We start from the raw sequence: 15,000 nt of genomic DNA on the forward strand, positions 1-15,000 counted from the left end.
CGTGTAAATAAAAGATATTATGTCACCCACCTTGTCTCTCTAACATCCTGGGACCAACACAGCTACAACACTCCTGCATACAGCATTATAGCCAGCCAGACAAGCAGAGAAATGCCATCAGGTTGAGCATAGGGCTATGTCTTCACTGGCAACTGAATGACAAAACTTGTGTCTTTCAGAGGTATTAAACCCCTCTCCCCCCCGCCCCAAAGACAAAAGTTTTGTCGACGACAAATGCTGGTGTGAACAGTGCTTTGGTGGCAGGGGAGCCGACAAACAGCGGCTACACTGCGGGCCTTTAGGCAACATGGATGTAGCAACAGCCCTGTAGCTAAAAGTGGCGTAGTGCAGAAATAGTCAAACATCCTGCTTCACTCAGCCAGAAGGTATATGCAGTATCTTTAGTTTCCCTATCTGAGGGAACTAGAAGTAGCTGTGGGACTTGAATTGCCATCAGTTATGTCTAATTTAAACAAAATGTGATTTTTTTTTTAAAAAAAAGCCTGTACGCTATTACAGAACACATTTGTAATTCACCAGCTGAACTAGTGATTTGCAGTATAAAGAATTATAGCATATTCAAACATGTAAGGAGCCTTTCCAAATTTTTAGTGTATTAACAGGATGCATTCTGTGATAGTTATTCACAGTTCATTGTTTCCCCAAAAAGGATAAATGAGTTGCCAAGAAACAGCAATGACCTGTAATACATTTCAAGTTAAGTGGTGATGTAAATTGGGTCGCAAGTTGTGACATTTTCCTGTCTGAGAGAGAAAAGAAAGCGGAGTAAATAGAATCCGATTTAAGGGAAGTAAAACTGTCTGATCATTTGGTTGTGGCTGTAACCTATTTATCTGTGAAAACAAAGCAGGTTAGAAGTAAAGAAGGGGTTTTTGTGTGTGTTTTGGGCTGGGGGTGGGAGGCAGGCCTGGAGAGAAAAAAGGACAGGGTTTGAATTCAAAGTATAAACACATTCCTGGGCACTAGTTAATCTTTTTGTACCCTATCAAAAAAGTTCATTAAAAGATCAAGTGATAGGAAGGAGCTGGAGAAGAATCAAGTGTGGGAGGAGAAGTGGAAGGGATTGGTAAATGCTTCCCTGAACTGAGCTGTACCATATGACATGGTCACTGTCGGTAACTTCATTGTTATTGAGAGGAAGTCCTTTCAGTATTAGCCTATGAAAATTCTTGCAGCAAGAAATAGCTTTCATGGTGAAATGTGTCTACAGATTTTCATTTGATTGCAATATTAAAGCATCTAAAAATCCCAGAAGGTAGTAAGTTACCTTTAACAAAAACTACTCACAAATTCTAGAAATGGCACACAGTTCAGGTGTAACTCTCTTTATTTTACTGGCAATAAAAAACAGTGCTGCAAGAGGCTGAACGTCCTCAACATCTGTTGACTTAGGTGGGAGTAGAGGGTACTCCTGACCCTATCAGAAAAGGAAATGTCAACTTTTAACTGTTTAAATCAAACATTTTAGCTTTGAATATCTGAAATAAATAGTTGGTATCTGTTTACTTATAACATTTCCCCCCCCCCCCCTCTTACTGCAGATATGATCCTAATGTGAAAAGGAGAAGATAAATTCAAGAGAATTTACAATGAACCTACAGCAAAATCTTGATACCCTGGTTGCTGGTTCCAGTGTACAATATATATGGGAAGTCTAAATTACCTGTAAGAGTTGTTTTAAGTCCTGCTTTTATTAAAGGAAAACAGAACCAGTTTTACATTGTTGTGGCATTTAGAGAGTCCACATTTCTGGTTTCAAGACTTTAAACTCATTTGCTTTAAAGCAGTGCTATAGTACAACTTTCTAGATATTTACGGCTTCACTTCAAGCTTTCTTCTGTTGGTTTGAGATACACTTCTGCTATTACTCTATTAATAGTAATAGAATAGTAATACACTTCTGCTATTACTCTATTGTTCTGAAAAAAGACCCGGTTAATTTGTTTAGCTTTTTGTATAACAGTAATAATTTGCTGTACAATAGGGCTCAAAGCACAAATACATAAACTACATAAAACAGACATGGTGGGGGGCAGTAACCTCATTTTCTGACTCTGAATAAGTTGAGCAGTCTTCAGAACGCTGCTGCCATCCACAGACCTCTTAAGTTTCTTTGAATACATCTAATGCTGTGCACCATGTGAATAAAAAGTTAACCAGACCTGTTAACCACAAGTCAAATCATGGCTAGCAGGTTCTAGATGAGCTTTCCTTCACCTGGTGTGGAGAGAGATTTTATTCTGAGCATACTAACAACAATGCTGTTTACCAGTTGGATAACATAGGTGTCAGAATAAAATCCCTGTCTATAGTGGGCAAGAAAGTTTTAGAATTCTGCCCTCCACAATGATACTTACTGCTGTGGCTACTATTTCAAACCTAATATGGACAGAGTCATAGGTAACATTTAAAATAAAACCTTGCATCACATTAAAAGAGGCTTACAAAATTTCACTTTAAATAACAGAGCCAGTTCTGTTGCAGAAATGCATACAGGTGCTGAAGTTAAGTTACCTTAAGTTTAAGGGGAATTTGTTTGTTTGTTTTAAACCACTGTAGGTAGTTTACAGTGTTGTTGTAGCCATGAGAGGTGGGGGTGAGGTAATCTCTTTCACCAACAGAAGTTGGTCCAATAAAAGACAAGCTTTTGAGCTACACAAAGTTTTGCTTCTTTCCCAGAGTTCTGTGTAGCTCAAAACCTTGTCTCTTACCAACAGACATTGGTCCAATAAGAGAAATTCCATGTGTTAGCAAGATGGTTACTGCCACCTTGAAATGATCAATGTACGTTACAGCTGTTGTATGTAGCCAGCTATCAAACATACATTTATTTTTACATGGCAAGTAGTCAGAGGTTTTTTTTAAACACCCAGATACTGCTTTTTCGTAACAGGCTTGATCTAGATTCCAATATATAACTTTGTCAGCAATAGTCAGTGCTCTCACAAGAGTGGCAGTTATGTGATGAGCCATTATGAATACAGTATACCCTACGAGTCTGGCTCTTAGATCTCTCATTCACTGGTTGGGGTGAAGGCCTAACATAAATCCTTGACTTCTCAAATTGTTAAACAGTCTGCTGCTATTTTCAAAGTTGGTGTCTTCAAAGCTGAGGAGAGCCTGAGCTTTTCAGTATTGGCATGTACCAAATTAATAAGTGAAGTTACTGTACTGTTTTATAATGAAAATATTCATTTTAAACAAAACTTTAATGAAATCAGATCACCTCAAATATCCATTTTTAAACTTTCATCATTTGTTCTGTTCCAGTAGGAATAAGAGTTGTATCAATGAGTTTGAAATAATACAAAGAATCAAAACCTGCTTACCTATTTATTGGGACCATTTGTGTTAAGTCATCATAGGCACTAGGAATCTTTTCAAAACCCACTTCACCTCTATTTCTATAATCTCAGTAAGCACTACTAACAAATTAAAAGTATATAATGTATAGGCTCTAGTGCTTCAAGTTAAAGCACTTGTTAAGGGAACTATTCCCATGTGTAAATGTACTCATATGTGGCCGCAGTATTTGGCTTATAAAGACGACACAGCTCTTTCACATGGTGAGGAAAAAGGTACGTGATGAAATTGAGAAGGCTTTTTTTTTTTTTACACACACATCTCCATCATTCACAAATGGCTTGCACACATCTTCCTCAGGACAGATACAGCTCAAGCACGTTGAAGAGAATACTAAGAATTGCTCAACCTGCCAGTAGCTCTGCATGTTCAGGGAGCCTGATTTTACTGATTTATTTTGTGGCTGTAATGAGCATTCATCCCTTTTTCTATTCCTCTTCTGGGAAAGTTTCCTTCTGCACAGGTTACTTATCTTCGAATGAGGAGAAATGCCATTTCTTGACTCCTTGTCCAAACAGAAAGGGGCTCTGTCCAAGAAAAATAAGCAGAAGTCCTCCAAAAGCCACAAGACGACAACTTCATTCTCTGTATGGGAAGGGGGATGCTTGTGAACCAAGGAAGAGAGAGAATAATTATTCTTGACAAAGTTGAGGTGATGAAGAAAAGGTTATCAGTGGGAGCAGTGGTAGTCAGGATATCTCAGCTCTGCCCCTGACCTGCTAGGGGACCTTGGTCAAGTCCATTCATTGCTCTGTGCCTCGGTTTCCCTACCTGTGAAACAGGGCTAATGGCCCAGATTCACAAAGGCATTTAGATACCTCAGTCCAAAATTTTAGGCACCATTGGTATTCTGCAAAGGCCCCAGTCACCTGCCATCTAACCTAGTAGGAGCCTAAATGCTGACACCACATTGTGGATTGGACTCCTAACTCAAGTTGAGCTCCAAAGCAGGATTCTCAAAGCTATCTTGCTACCAGGGCCTGATCCCATAGGCTCTGAGCACACTTAAGACCTGATACCTGTCACTAAAGACAACTGGAAGCATGCATAATTCAGAGCAGGAACTTGAAGCCAGGTGAATGCCCTAACCACCAGGCTATAGGTTATTCTGAAGTGAGTCTCAATCTCTCATGTCAAGAGCTGTTCTTGTATAAATAAATATTCATTAGGTCACAGAGAGAGACTGACTATAGCCCATTGGTAAGGGCACTCACTTGGGATGTGGGAGACTCAGATTCAAGTCCCTGCTCCAATGAATATTTAATTACATATACAGTAGAACTGCTCCAATAGGAGAGAGTCCTAGCCCAGCAGTTACTCACCTGGGAAGCGGGATGTGCTCTGGAGCAGTTTTTTGAACGCAGTTCTCCCACATCCTAGGTGAGTGCTTCGATGACCAGCAGACAGTGCGTCATCAAAAAATTTCAAAACTGTTTGTGCTCTCCCCCATCCCTCCTCAGGCAGTCTAGTGCTTGTGCTGCACTTCCCCTCCACCTCTCCATGCGGTCTGGCAGGTATCTCAGGTCTTAGACATGATCGCCAGCAGGCCCTTCTCACCCACTTGCTACCACTAAGGTTTCTTGGCTGTTCTCTAGCCTTTTCATCTGCTCCCGGGACCCCATCCCATCCCACTTCTCACCCTCTTTGGCTCCATTCTCACTTTTCTTCCCTGCACAATATAAGCATCCTTTAGTCTCCATCTTAAACACCACAACCTTGACCTCACTTGCCTTTCCAATTATTGCCCAAACTCCCAAACTGAGTCAACCGCATTTTCAATCATTTCCTGAAATACCCATCTTCTACCCTCTTCATTCCACTGTCTTCTTCCTGGACAAAGGAAGCTTCTGCTCCATCTTCACTCTCCTTTTGACACTTTATGACCATCTAGTATTTGAAATCGTGTTAGCCATTGGCTTCCATGGCTCTCCTTTGCTACTATGTTTATTCCCTTCAGCATGTTGTTTGCTGGGTCTTTCTTCCCCTTCCCCTCTCTTTCAGTAGCTGTTTTCCACATATCTGTCCTTTGTGCTCCACAGCCTGGATGAAATGTCTAGGCAATCTTACCCACTTTCATAGGCTCTGACCACCATCTTTGTGCTTATGACTCAAATATGTGCCTCACTACTCAGGACCTATTCCACATCTTGGCTCAGTAGTACTCAACCAGCGGTACGTATGCCCCTGTCGGTACTCAGAGGTATTCAGGAGGTACATCAACTCATCTAGATATTTGCCTAGTTTTACAACAGGCTACATAAAAAGCATTAGTGAAGTCAGTACAAACTAAAATGTCAGAATTATTTGTTTATACTGCTCTGTACAATATACACTGAAATGTTAGTACAATATTTATATTCCAATTTTATAATTGTATGTTAGAAATGAGAAAGTGAGCAATTTTTCAGTAATAGTGTGCAGTGACACTTTGTATTTTTATGTCTGATTTTGTAAGCACGTAGTTTGTAAGTGAGATGAAACTTGGGGTTATGCAAGACAAATCAGACTCTTAAAGGGGTATAGTAGTCTGGAAAGATTGAGAATCACTGTCTTGGCTGATCTGGTAACTTAAATTGAACATGGCAAAGACCGAGCTCCATTGTTCCTGCCAACATCCAAGACTTTCGACACTTCCCTCTCTGAACCCTTGTAATCAAGCTGTATTCAAATCTTGAAATTTCTGCATTTCAATATCTTTAAGAACCAACCTTTTCCTTGTTCAGATTGTCAAACCTCTTGTTTAATCTCATATCATGACTTGACTATTGGAACCACCTCCTCTCTAACTTTAACTACACCCACCTTGGGTCCATTCAGAACACTGCTGCCAAGCTGTTTCCTAGTTGATCCTGGCCCTATGTTTCAAATCCTTCCTCTGGCTCCCCTTTTTCCACTATATTGAAGACAAACATTTGGTCCTTACCTTCAAAGCCCTTATCTATGTAGGTGCTTTTGAAAATTTTACCCCTCGTCTTTCATCTCTGCCTTAACCACTCTCAAGCATCATCAACACCAACTGGCTCCACAGGCAATCAATAAGCCAAATGGAATGGGTCTTCTACTCCAGACAGAGCTAGCGCAGCCCCAGGCAGACCTGTCTGCAAGCTGACAAAAAGCTAAAGGGATTAATATTTTTCCAGAGAGAACTCAGATTCCTCTGGGATACATATTCTGTCACATCAGTGGTCACAATCTTTGCTATGCATTTTCCACATTCCTCCAAGACACAACACAGTACAAAAATAAAGGTGGATGGGACAGTAATTCTAGTAGCATATATCAGCTATGGTAGCCCTCCTTTTTGGTCTCACGGCTTCCCCTCTGACCTGGGCTTAATATTTCTCCCTCTGTCTCTAAGCTGTTATCTGACTTGAGATATTCTGGACAAATTATCTTTACATTGCACTCATCTAGAAAGAAAGTCTTGGCACAAAGAAATTTTTCTAAGGGGAGGAATAAAGAATAGCCCCAGGGATGCTGGCTACTATTCAACTGTTGCATGAAGATCTGTCCATAGGTCTCAGCTTTAACTCCTTGAAGGTGCAACTTTCTGCCCTCAGTGTTTTAAATCCAGATCTTCCTTGGCCTCTATCATCCTCAAACTTGCCAAACCTCTTAAAGCCCTTCTCACAATTTCCCCTGCAAGGACCAGAATGACATCTTCAAGACCATTACTTGGACTCCATTTGAATGCTAATGTCAACAAAGCCTTGCTTTCTGTCAAAACATATTTCAGTTGCCATCACTTTAGAGTCCCAGATAGTATAGCTCTTTCAAGTAAGACACTTTTTCCTCTTTCAGGAAGGCAAAACAGTTCTTAAACAGTCTCCCAGTTTTATTCCAAATGCTCCTTCTCTCCCCAGTTGAGGTAATGTGCTCCCATTTGTCAGCTCAGTTCAAAAACAGCCACAAGTAGTACCGAGAAACTCTTCCACGTTGTTTTTTGTTCTAAATACAAAGTTTAACAAGTCTTTTGCAGCTTCAGGAACCAGATGGATTCACTGTTACATAGTAGAAAATGCAAGGCTTCCAGAAATGCAGCATCCAAAGACATCTAGGCTTATTTGCATGGAGCATGGCCACATGCTGGTCAGAACTTCAGCCTTAGTAGGGAGAGCGATGTAAGGCTGCACTATAGTAGTCTCTCCACTTTTGCCAGATCTACAAACTCAGTTTGCAAGCATCTGCAGAGACCTCCTTCAGGAGGGCGATACTCCTGTCTCTGGTCCCAATTTAAACCCTCCAGGGTCATAGGGGAATCTTTCCTAGGTCATCTTTCCTACTTTCTCTCCCTATTGTTCCTCACTGCTCATTTCTTGCCATCAGTGAAGACCATCAAGAAGAATGCCAATTGTCTTTCTTCCAGTTATGATTACACTAAATCATCCTATCCAGCTGTATTCAGTTTACTTATCTTAGAGCAGGTTCCCAGTAAATAGATTCCATTTTCTCCCCTTAGGGTGACAGGTCTAAAAAAAACAAACAAAACTAATCTCAAAGCTGGGTTGAACGATTACATTTAGGATTTAAATTTTCTACAACTTCGGATGAACTCTTCTAGTGGGTTGCCAGGTGAGTAGGTCCAGCATTCCCTTCAAAGCACATGAACTGCTACTGGTCTGCAGAGAAAGAGGGTGCAATTCAGTCAGGATTAGTGGGCACAACATTTATAATGTAACACACCAACCTGTGGAACTCAGTGCCTTAGGTGAACACCTTGGTAAGATTCAAGAGAAGATTACGTATTGTAGCTGAATAAAGAATTCTGCAATTACTCTCTAGTATAAAAGCTTTAGCCACATGTCAGACCTCACGTTTCAAGTTATAAGCCAATCTGCTAGACCCCAAAAGAAACTCTCCCCATGGTTTATTATTACACAAGTGCCTTTCTTTAAACAATTACCACTGTTAAACAGGCACGTAGTAAGTGCACCATTAGTCAGGTCTGGTATGGCAATTCTGAGGTTGAACTCCAAGATACTTTCAGGGATCAAATTATTTTAAAAACTTCATGGCTATAATTTAGCCTGGCGATATACTCAGTATTGCTTTGGATTATAACCTATTTCTGAACCAAAGGCAACCATAAAAATATAAATTGCATTGCTACACAATCCAGGTTATTTTACAAATTGATAATAAAATTGCAGTTAACTAAGTCCAGGTCTTCTGAAAATACCAAATATTAGTCTGCATAATTGACAGTTGACAGCTTTTTCATCGGGTGAAAAAAAGCCAGTTGCAAACATAAAACTAGCAGCTCCTAGCATAAAAGGGAAGATTTCTCAGTACTGCTTCAACCAGTAAAAAGGCTTATTTACACACTGGCGAGGTAACATTTATTCTTCAAATTCATACTGAATACTGCTGCTCTGTCCAGCCTATTGACCTGCACTCAAACCTTAGTTGAATGCTTAAGAACACTGGCAGGAATGGAAGAGATCACTGCTAACTCTTTGGGAGGTGCTGCAAACCTAGAGCAATGGATACCAATATAAGACCCTCAGTAAAAAGCTCTGCAATTAACTCTTGTCATCATATTAAGTGTTTATAATATCTAAGTAGCTGCTGCAGCTAAAGATGGGACTAGTCTGTCTTCTACATTTTTTTGCTTTTGTGATTAAGTCAGTCCCTTTGTCCCATTATTAAACTAGAAGTACATGAAAAATCAAATTTGTGCATGAATGATGGGAATGCTTTTTATAATCTGTAATGTTATTTTGTAAGTTATCTACCATAAATGTCTGAAACACCTCCAATTTTGGATTTGCCTCACCGCCATGCAAAAGTATTGCAAGTTTGTTACAAGCGCAATTAGGTTCTTTAATAAAATCTTTAGCTCATACCTAATGTATGCGACTTATGTAATAAAATCAAAATCTCTTAATTAGATAACTATGAATTAGGTATCAGTTTTAAACTATAGTTACACAAGTTCTGCTAAAATGATGGGGAAAGATTATACTTGTCTACTGTGTCTGCTTATGCAAAAAAAAAACACCAATTGAAACCAATTATTCACATAGCTCTTTGTTTTCTAGATACAAAAAGTAGTTAATAGTTTATGGAAATACTAATGAAACAAGAAATGGCTAAATTCAAATCATGTGGGCATGACTGGGAACAAAAGCAATTATTTAAAAATTTTGCCTTGTTTTATTCACATTGTTTATGCTATTGAATTTTATAAATTGCTTAAGTTTGTAAACTACACAACTAGGTTTTTAAAATGTAGATTCCTTAGCCTTCAATTGAAAATACTATGGTTTGAATGCCTGTGCCTCACTTTTCCCTCACTTCCCTTATGCAAAAGTCCAGATCCTACGTAACTATACTAACAAGCCTAAAGGTTTGCAGGATCAAGCCCCAAGTTTATTAGTAAGCACAGACAGACTGGACACTATCCAATCTATTTGTGCGTATTACTAAATTAATGCAACTCAAGAGGCACATGGTTGGGATCACAGAATATGTATATCACCCATTATACAGTCTTGAAGTATAAGTTATCAAGGGTCTTTTCTGTATTCTGTTCAGGTTCTTATATCTTGTCCATCATTGTGATCTTTTTGGGGTTCGAGCTTCATTTTATTCATGTACATAAAGGCCTTTTTAGTCCAAAACTATCATTATATACTCCACAATACACTTAAGAGCAGACACTAATGAACTGAATTAGACAACATGTCTTCTACCACATTAGATTTGAGTTAAAGTGCCTGGTAATGGATTAAACTAAAACTGAACACCTATCCAAAGAGGGTACACATGAGTACTTAACTAGTTCTGAAAATGATTATTTAGAAACTTTCAGTTTATTGTTTGCCCCAGCTACAGTGAGTAACGTTGGGTTGTGTCTACAGTAGTTTATCTAAATACTTGGGCTTGAGACTCTAGGTCAGGGGTGGGTAAACTTTTTGGCCTGAGTGCCACATTGGGGTTGCGAAAATGTATGGAGGGCTGTGCCTACCCAAAAGCCTTGTCCCACCCCCTATCTGCCCCCTGCCCCTGAATGCCCCCCTCAGAACCCCCGACCCATCTAACCCCTCCTGCTCCTTGTCCCCTGACCGCCCCCTCCCGGGATCCCTGCCCCTAACCACCCCATGGGACCCCACCCCGCTGCTCCCTGTCCCCTAACTGCCCCGAACCCTATCCACACCCCCACCCCCAAACAGGCCCCCCGGGACTCCCACGCCCTATCCAACCTGGCCCTGTTCCCCGTCCCCTGACCACCACCCCCTGAACCTCCACCCATCCAACTGCCCTGTCTCCTGACTGCCCCAACCCCTATCCACCTCCTCAGGACGCCCCCTGCTCCCTGACTGCCCCCGGGACCCCTTTCCCTTATCCAACTCCCCCGCTCCCTGTCCCCTTACCATGCTGCTCAGAGCAGCAGGAGCTCACAGCCCTGCCGCCCAGCCGGAGCCAGCAACGCTGCCCAACAAGAGCGGCAGGCCAGAGCACTCATGGCACGGCACGCTGAGGCTGCAGGGGAAAGGCCAGGGGCTAGTCTCCCCGGCCGGGAGCTGAAGGGCTGGGCAGGAGGGTCCCATGGGCCATAGTTTGCCCACCTCTGCTCTAGGTGTCACCTTAGAGAGACCAGAAGTGTGAAATTTAGTATGTGCCCATTTGCAATCTTGAGTTTGCATCCTTGTCACTCCCATAAGCAGAGAATGATGATTTTCCAAGAACATTTCTATACAGGCTCAGTCATTTGTGTATGGTGACAGTTTTAGACCATGGCTTTTAAAAAAGAAATATGAGTGGTTAGAGACATCCTAGTTGTAATGTTAAGCATTACCTTAGAAAAGAGCAGGAGCCAGTGCTTGGACTTAGTAAGGGAAGATGGGAGTGTCTGCTCTCTATCTCCACCTGATAAGAGATCCTATTCAGTCTTCTTTAGCGGTATTGTGAGAAAAATTGTTTACAGGTTTTACAGTTACTTCTCAACAATATTTCCTTTTCAAACAGATTTTTTTTCAAAAGTAAATTAGGTATTCACTATCTTGACACTGTCATAAGAGCACTTACATCAGCACTTTATTATTTTACTGTAAACCAGAATATTCTTGGAAAGTTACATAGCAGTGTAATAGAGAATAGATCTCTATAAAATCCCTATATTATGGTCCTTATGCACTTATGGAAGTGTAGGCATACACTTGACAAAAACATTAGTGGATTGTCAAATTAGCAACTAAGCTTAAAGGAATGCTGTTCTCTCTTTTATCCCAGTACCAAATTATGATGGATCTGGTTTAACTGTTAAGCCAATCTTTTTCTACTTGTAGAAATCCTCTTCATTTCTTGTAAAGACTGCTTTACTAAGGGCTAAATAAACGTTTATACAAATGCCAGTATTACTATGGCAAAATAAATATAATCCTTGTTCAAAATACACACACTTGCTTTGAGACCAAAGATCATCACAAGGAAAGCTTTCTGCTCTTACAACTTAACTTTGATTTATACTTTCACGATAAGTATATTTTGTGTGGTGAAATACTAAGAAGAAAAGGCAGTGCTAGGGCAGACGTTCTCTTTCCAGAGCGTAAGTGTGCTCTTTCCTTGGAGCAAGAGACCACAGGCAAGTCAATGTAAGTTAGTCTCATTTGCTGTCTATCTGGAAGAAATTCCAGTTGGGGGACAGAGCACTTAAAACAGCAGACCACACTTCCGTCTTTTGAAAGGGGTGAAGTAGTGTAGTGTCAGCATCCTCTACCAGGCAATACAAGCATGACTTGTATACATAACAAAAAAGAGGCTACTAATGAATTTAGCTGTCAATGTGTTGCTTGTTAGAGTATGCCTGCAATTCCATATATGAAAGTTTATATGACTGCATGTTTTAGGGGACCCCATCCCCACCGCCGCCTCTTTCAACAATTAGTTGATGTTTCTTCTTTTGTCTTGTAGCCAAACATCGTGCAATGCCCAGTGCACCTCCTTTTAAAAACCGTACAAAATTGTCTCCAACCAGTGGGCCTAATGCAAAAAGATTGGCTTCCTTAGTGCACTCGTAAGTATATGGATCAATCTCAATAGGATTACCCTTGCATGTGATTGGCTGGTTTGGGCTATGACCTATCCCCTGACCATGGTCCTTTAGAAAGAACAAATTAGGGTGAGAACCTATCAGTACTAAGGCTACGGAGAACTTGAAGATTTTCTTCAATCCAGAGGCACTCTGTAGGACACATTTCATGTCTGGCTTGAAGGAAAGTACACGGTGCTCAGGAAAACTGGTGTAAGCAGAATGCAGATTAGAGTCCACAGCATGTGACTGAGTACACATCATATGATAGACCTTATGGTATTCAGGATAAAGCTTTTTAGGCAGCTGTTTGAAAATTAAACTTGGATCAGTAACCCTTCTACGAAAAACATGAATTACAGGGATGTTATTGTTGTAAGCACACAGTACTGCGTCAGCTGCTGAGAGTCCAGCACCCACGATTAAGACAGGGTCTACTTTCCCACGTAGTTTTCCTTTGCTGATGGCAGCTCCAAAGTCAGACATGGAATGAAACACAAAAGGAAATTCTTCTCCTTCAACCTGTAGTCGGCCAGGAGAATCAAAAGTTCCAGTCGCAAGAGCCACATTCTCAGCAAAGAGGCAGAAGGGCACCTGAGAGCCATCTGTTGTTCTCTGATAACCTCTGACTTCCCAATTTCTCTTGATCAGTGATGACTGTACATCTTCCTTTTCCATTTGCAAATGCTGTGTTGAAATATCTTCACTCGCTTGGCTTTCATCTTCGTCATCCTGTTCTCGGTAAAGTCTTGAAACAGATGTTATGTAAGCATTGTCTCTGAAGTTCTTCTGGAGGCCCATGACTTTAACATACTGTTTATAATAACAAGCTATTTCTTCTGGCATAACTCTGTCACTCTTTATACTTCTGAAACAAAAACAAAAGGCTTCCAGTTAACATTTATGCTCCAATGGATGGGTCAAACATCACATTTGAAATATTGAATGTACACATTCAAATTTAAGCAGGATTGACTCAGACCTTCACTCTCAACATAACTACACTGAGTTCAATATGTTTTATTGTATGGAGTTTGAAGACAAGACTGTAAACTGCTCTTTTGATGTCTGAGAGACAAGTGGGTGAGGTAATATCTTTTATTAGACTCACTTCTGTTGGTGAGAGAGACAAGCTCTTGAGCTATACAGAGCTCGTCTTCATGTCTAGGAAAGGTACTGAGAGTGTCACAGCTAAATACAAAGGCTTCTCTACACTGGCACGCTAGATCAGCACTGGTGTGATCGATGCAGCGACATCAATTTAATGGGTCTGGTGAAGACACAATAAGTCAATGGTAGAGCGCTCTCCCATTGACTTCAGTACTCTACCTCCCCGAAAGGCAAGTCAGCAGGAGAGCATCTCCCGCTGACATAGCACGGTGTAGATACCGCGTTGGGTCAACGTAAGCTACGTCATGCAGAGGGGTGATTTTTTCTCACCCCCGAGGGACGTAACTTACAATGACTTAAGTGGCAATGCAGACCAGTCTCAAGACTGAACAGATACTTTAGCATAAGTAGTTAACACATATTCTAAGGGACTATTCAATGTGAAGTTGTCTGTTAACACCCCTGTAGTCATAGGACGAAAAGGGGAATTAGTGGGTTACACATTGTTGTAAAAAGCTATAAATCCAGTGTCTTTACTGAGAACAGGATTTTTAGTGTCTAGCAAAATTATGAATTTAACCTCCCAGGATCATCTTTTGAAAGTGTTGTAGAGGTTTCCTTTGAGGATGCAGGCTGACAGGTCAGACAGAGTGATCAACTTGTGAAATGTGTTCACGCACAGATGACAGGGTAGTTTTATCATTTTCCTGTGAGAGTTCATTCGAGAGTGTAGTGATTGTCTGGTTTCACCCACATGGTTGTTATTGAGGCATTGACTGCACTGGATGATGTATACCACCCATGATATGCATGTGTAGGACCCATGGATCTTGAAAGGTGTGTTGTGGGGGGTGTTGATAATTGTAGCCGTGGAAATATTTCTTCCTCACCCACCTTCTCTCTCTCTCTCTCTCTAATATCCTGGGACTGACATGGCTACAACAACACTGCATACAACTTTTGATTTCTGGTATACAAGACAAGTCAAGTTTGAAGAAAATTAGTTCTTTAATTTTAAAGATGGTCAGCAACTTGAAATTTTCATGGCTTTTTTTGAGTAAATTAAAAATTAGTCATTAGATCATCTGAAACAAGAGAACAGCAAACTCAGTTCATAATTTTTAACATCACTGAAATGATTGTCTTCCAACTTGGTACGTTTTGTAGATCTCATTAAGACTTCAAATCAAATTTGAAGGCTGTGCTATAAAACTATATAAATTCCAGTTTGTTATATGTTAAGACAATTTATAAGATTACATTTTAAAGCCTAAATACCAGATGTCAGAGCTGGGTAAGCTTTCAACCTAAACTCTGACTTGAGCACCTGATTTCTCAACCCTAACTGTGCATTAAGGGTAGTGTTTTGCATAAAATATATAAAGAACATAAGACCATAAGAATGGCCATATTGGGTCAGATCAAAGGTTCATCCACACCCAGTATCCTGTCTACTGACAGTGGCCAATGCC

The 15,000-nt window shown here is 40.6% G+C and overlaps 3 protein-coding genes across 4 annotated transcripts in view; 1 reads left to right on the forward strand and 2 right to left on the reverse strand.

Moving 5' to 3' along the window:
- DECR1 (2,4-dienoyl-CoA reductase 1) overlaps positions 1–15,000 on the reverse strand; it is a 307,653-nt gene that overhangs the window by 109,383 nt on the left and 183,270 nt on the right. The gene's annotated exons all lie outside the window — the stretch shown is intronic.
- The window catches only part of NBN (nibrin), an 89,900-nt gene that overhangs the window by 65,145 nt on the left and 9,755 nt on the right, over positions 1–15,000 (forward strand). The window contains exon 16 of one of the 2 annotated variants that reach the window (XM_048841158.2): positions 1,563–9,229. The exons of the other annotated variant lie outside the window; for it this stretch is intronic. Within the exon in view, the coding sequence (XP_048697115.1) occupies positions 1,563–1,593 (31 nt within the window). The 3' untranslated portion in view covers positions 1,594–9,229. Of the gene's footprint in view, positions 1–1,562; positions 9,230–15,000 lie in introns of those variants that run through there. 2 annotated transcript variants of the gene reach the window in all.
- OSGIN2 (oxidative stress induced growth inhibitor family member 2) overlaps positions 1,331–15,000 on the reverse strand; it is a 40,892-nt gene continuing 27,222 nt past the window's right edge. The window contains exons 6-7 of the mRNA XM_048841161.2: positions 11,186–13,286; positions 1,331–8,003 (exon numbers count right to left, since the gene is read on the reverse strand). Coding sequence (XP_048697118.2) covers positions 12,233–13,286 — 1,054 coding nt within the window. The 3' untranslated portion in view covers positions 1,331–8,003; positions 11,186–12,232. The remainder of the gene's footprint in view (positions 8,004–11,185; positions 13,287–15,000) is intronic.

Source organism: Caretta caretta, chromosome 2 (genome assembly GCF_965140235.1).
Source record: "Caretta caretta isolate rCarCar2 chromosome 2, rCarCar1.hap1, whole genome shotgun sequence".
In the NCBI taxonomy this organism is placed as follows: domain Eukaryota; kingdom Metazoa; phylum Chordata; order Testudines; family Cheloniidae; genus Caretta; species Caretta caretta.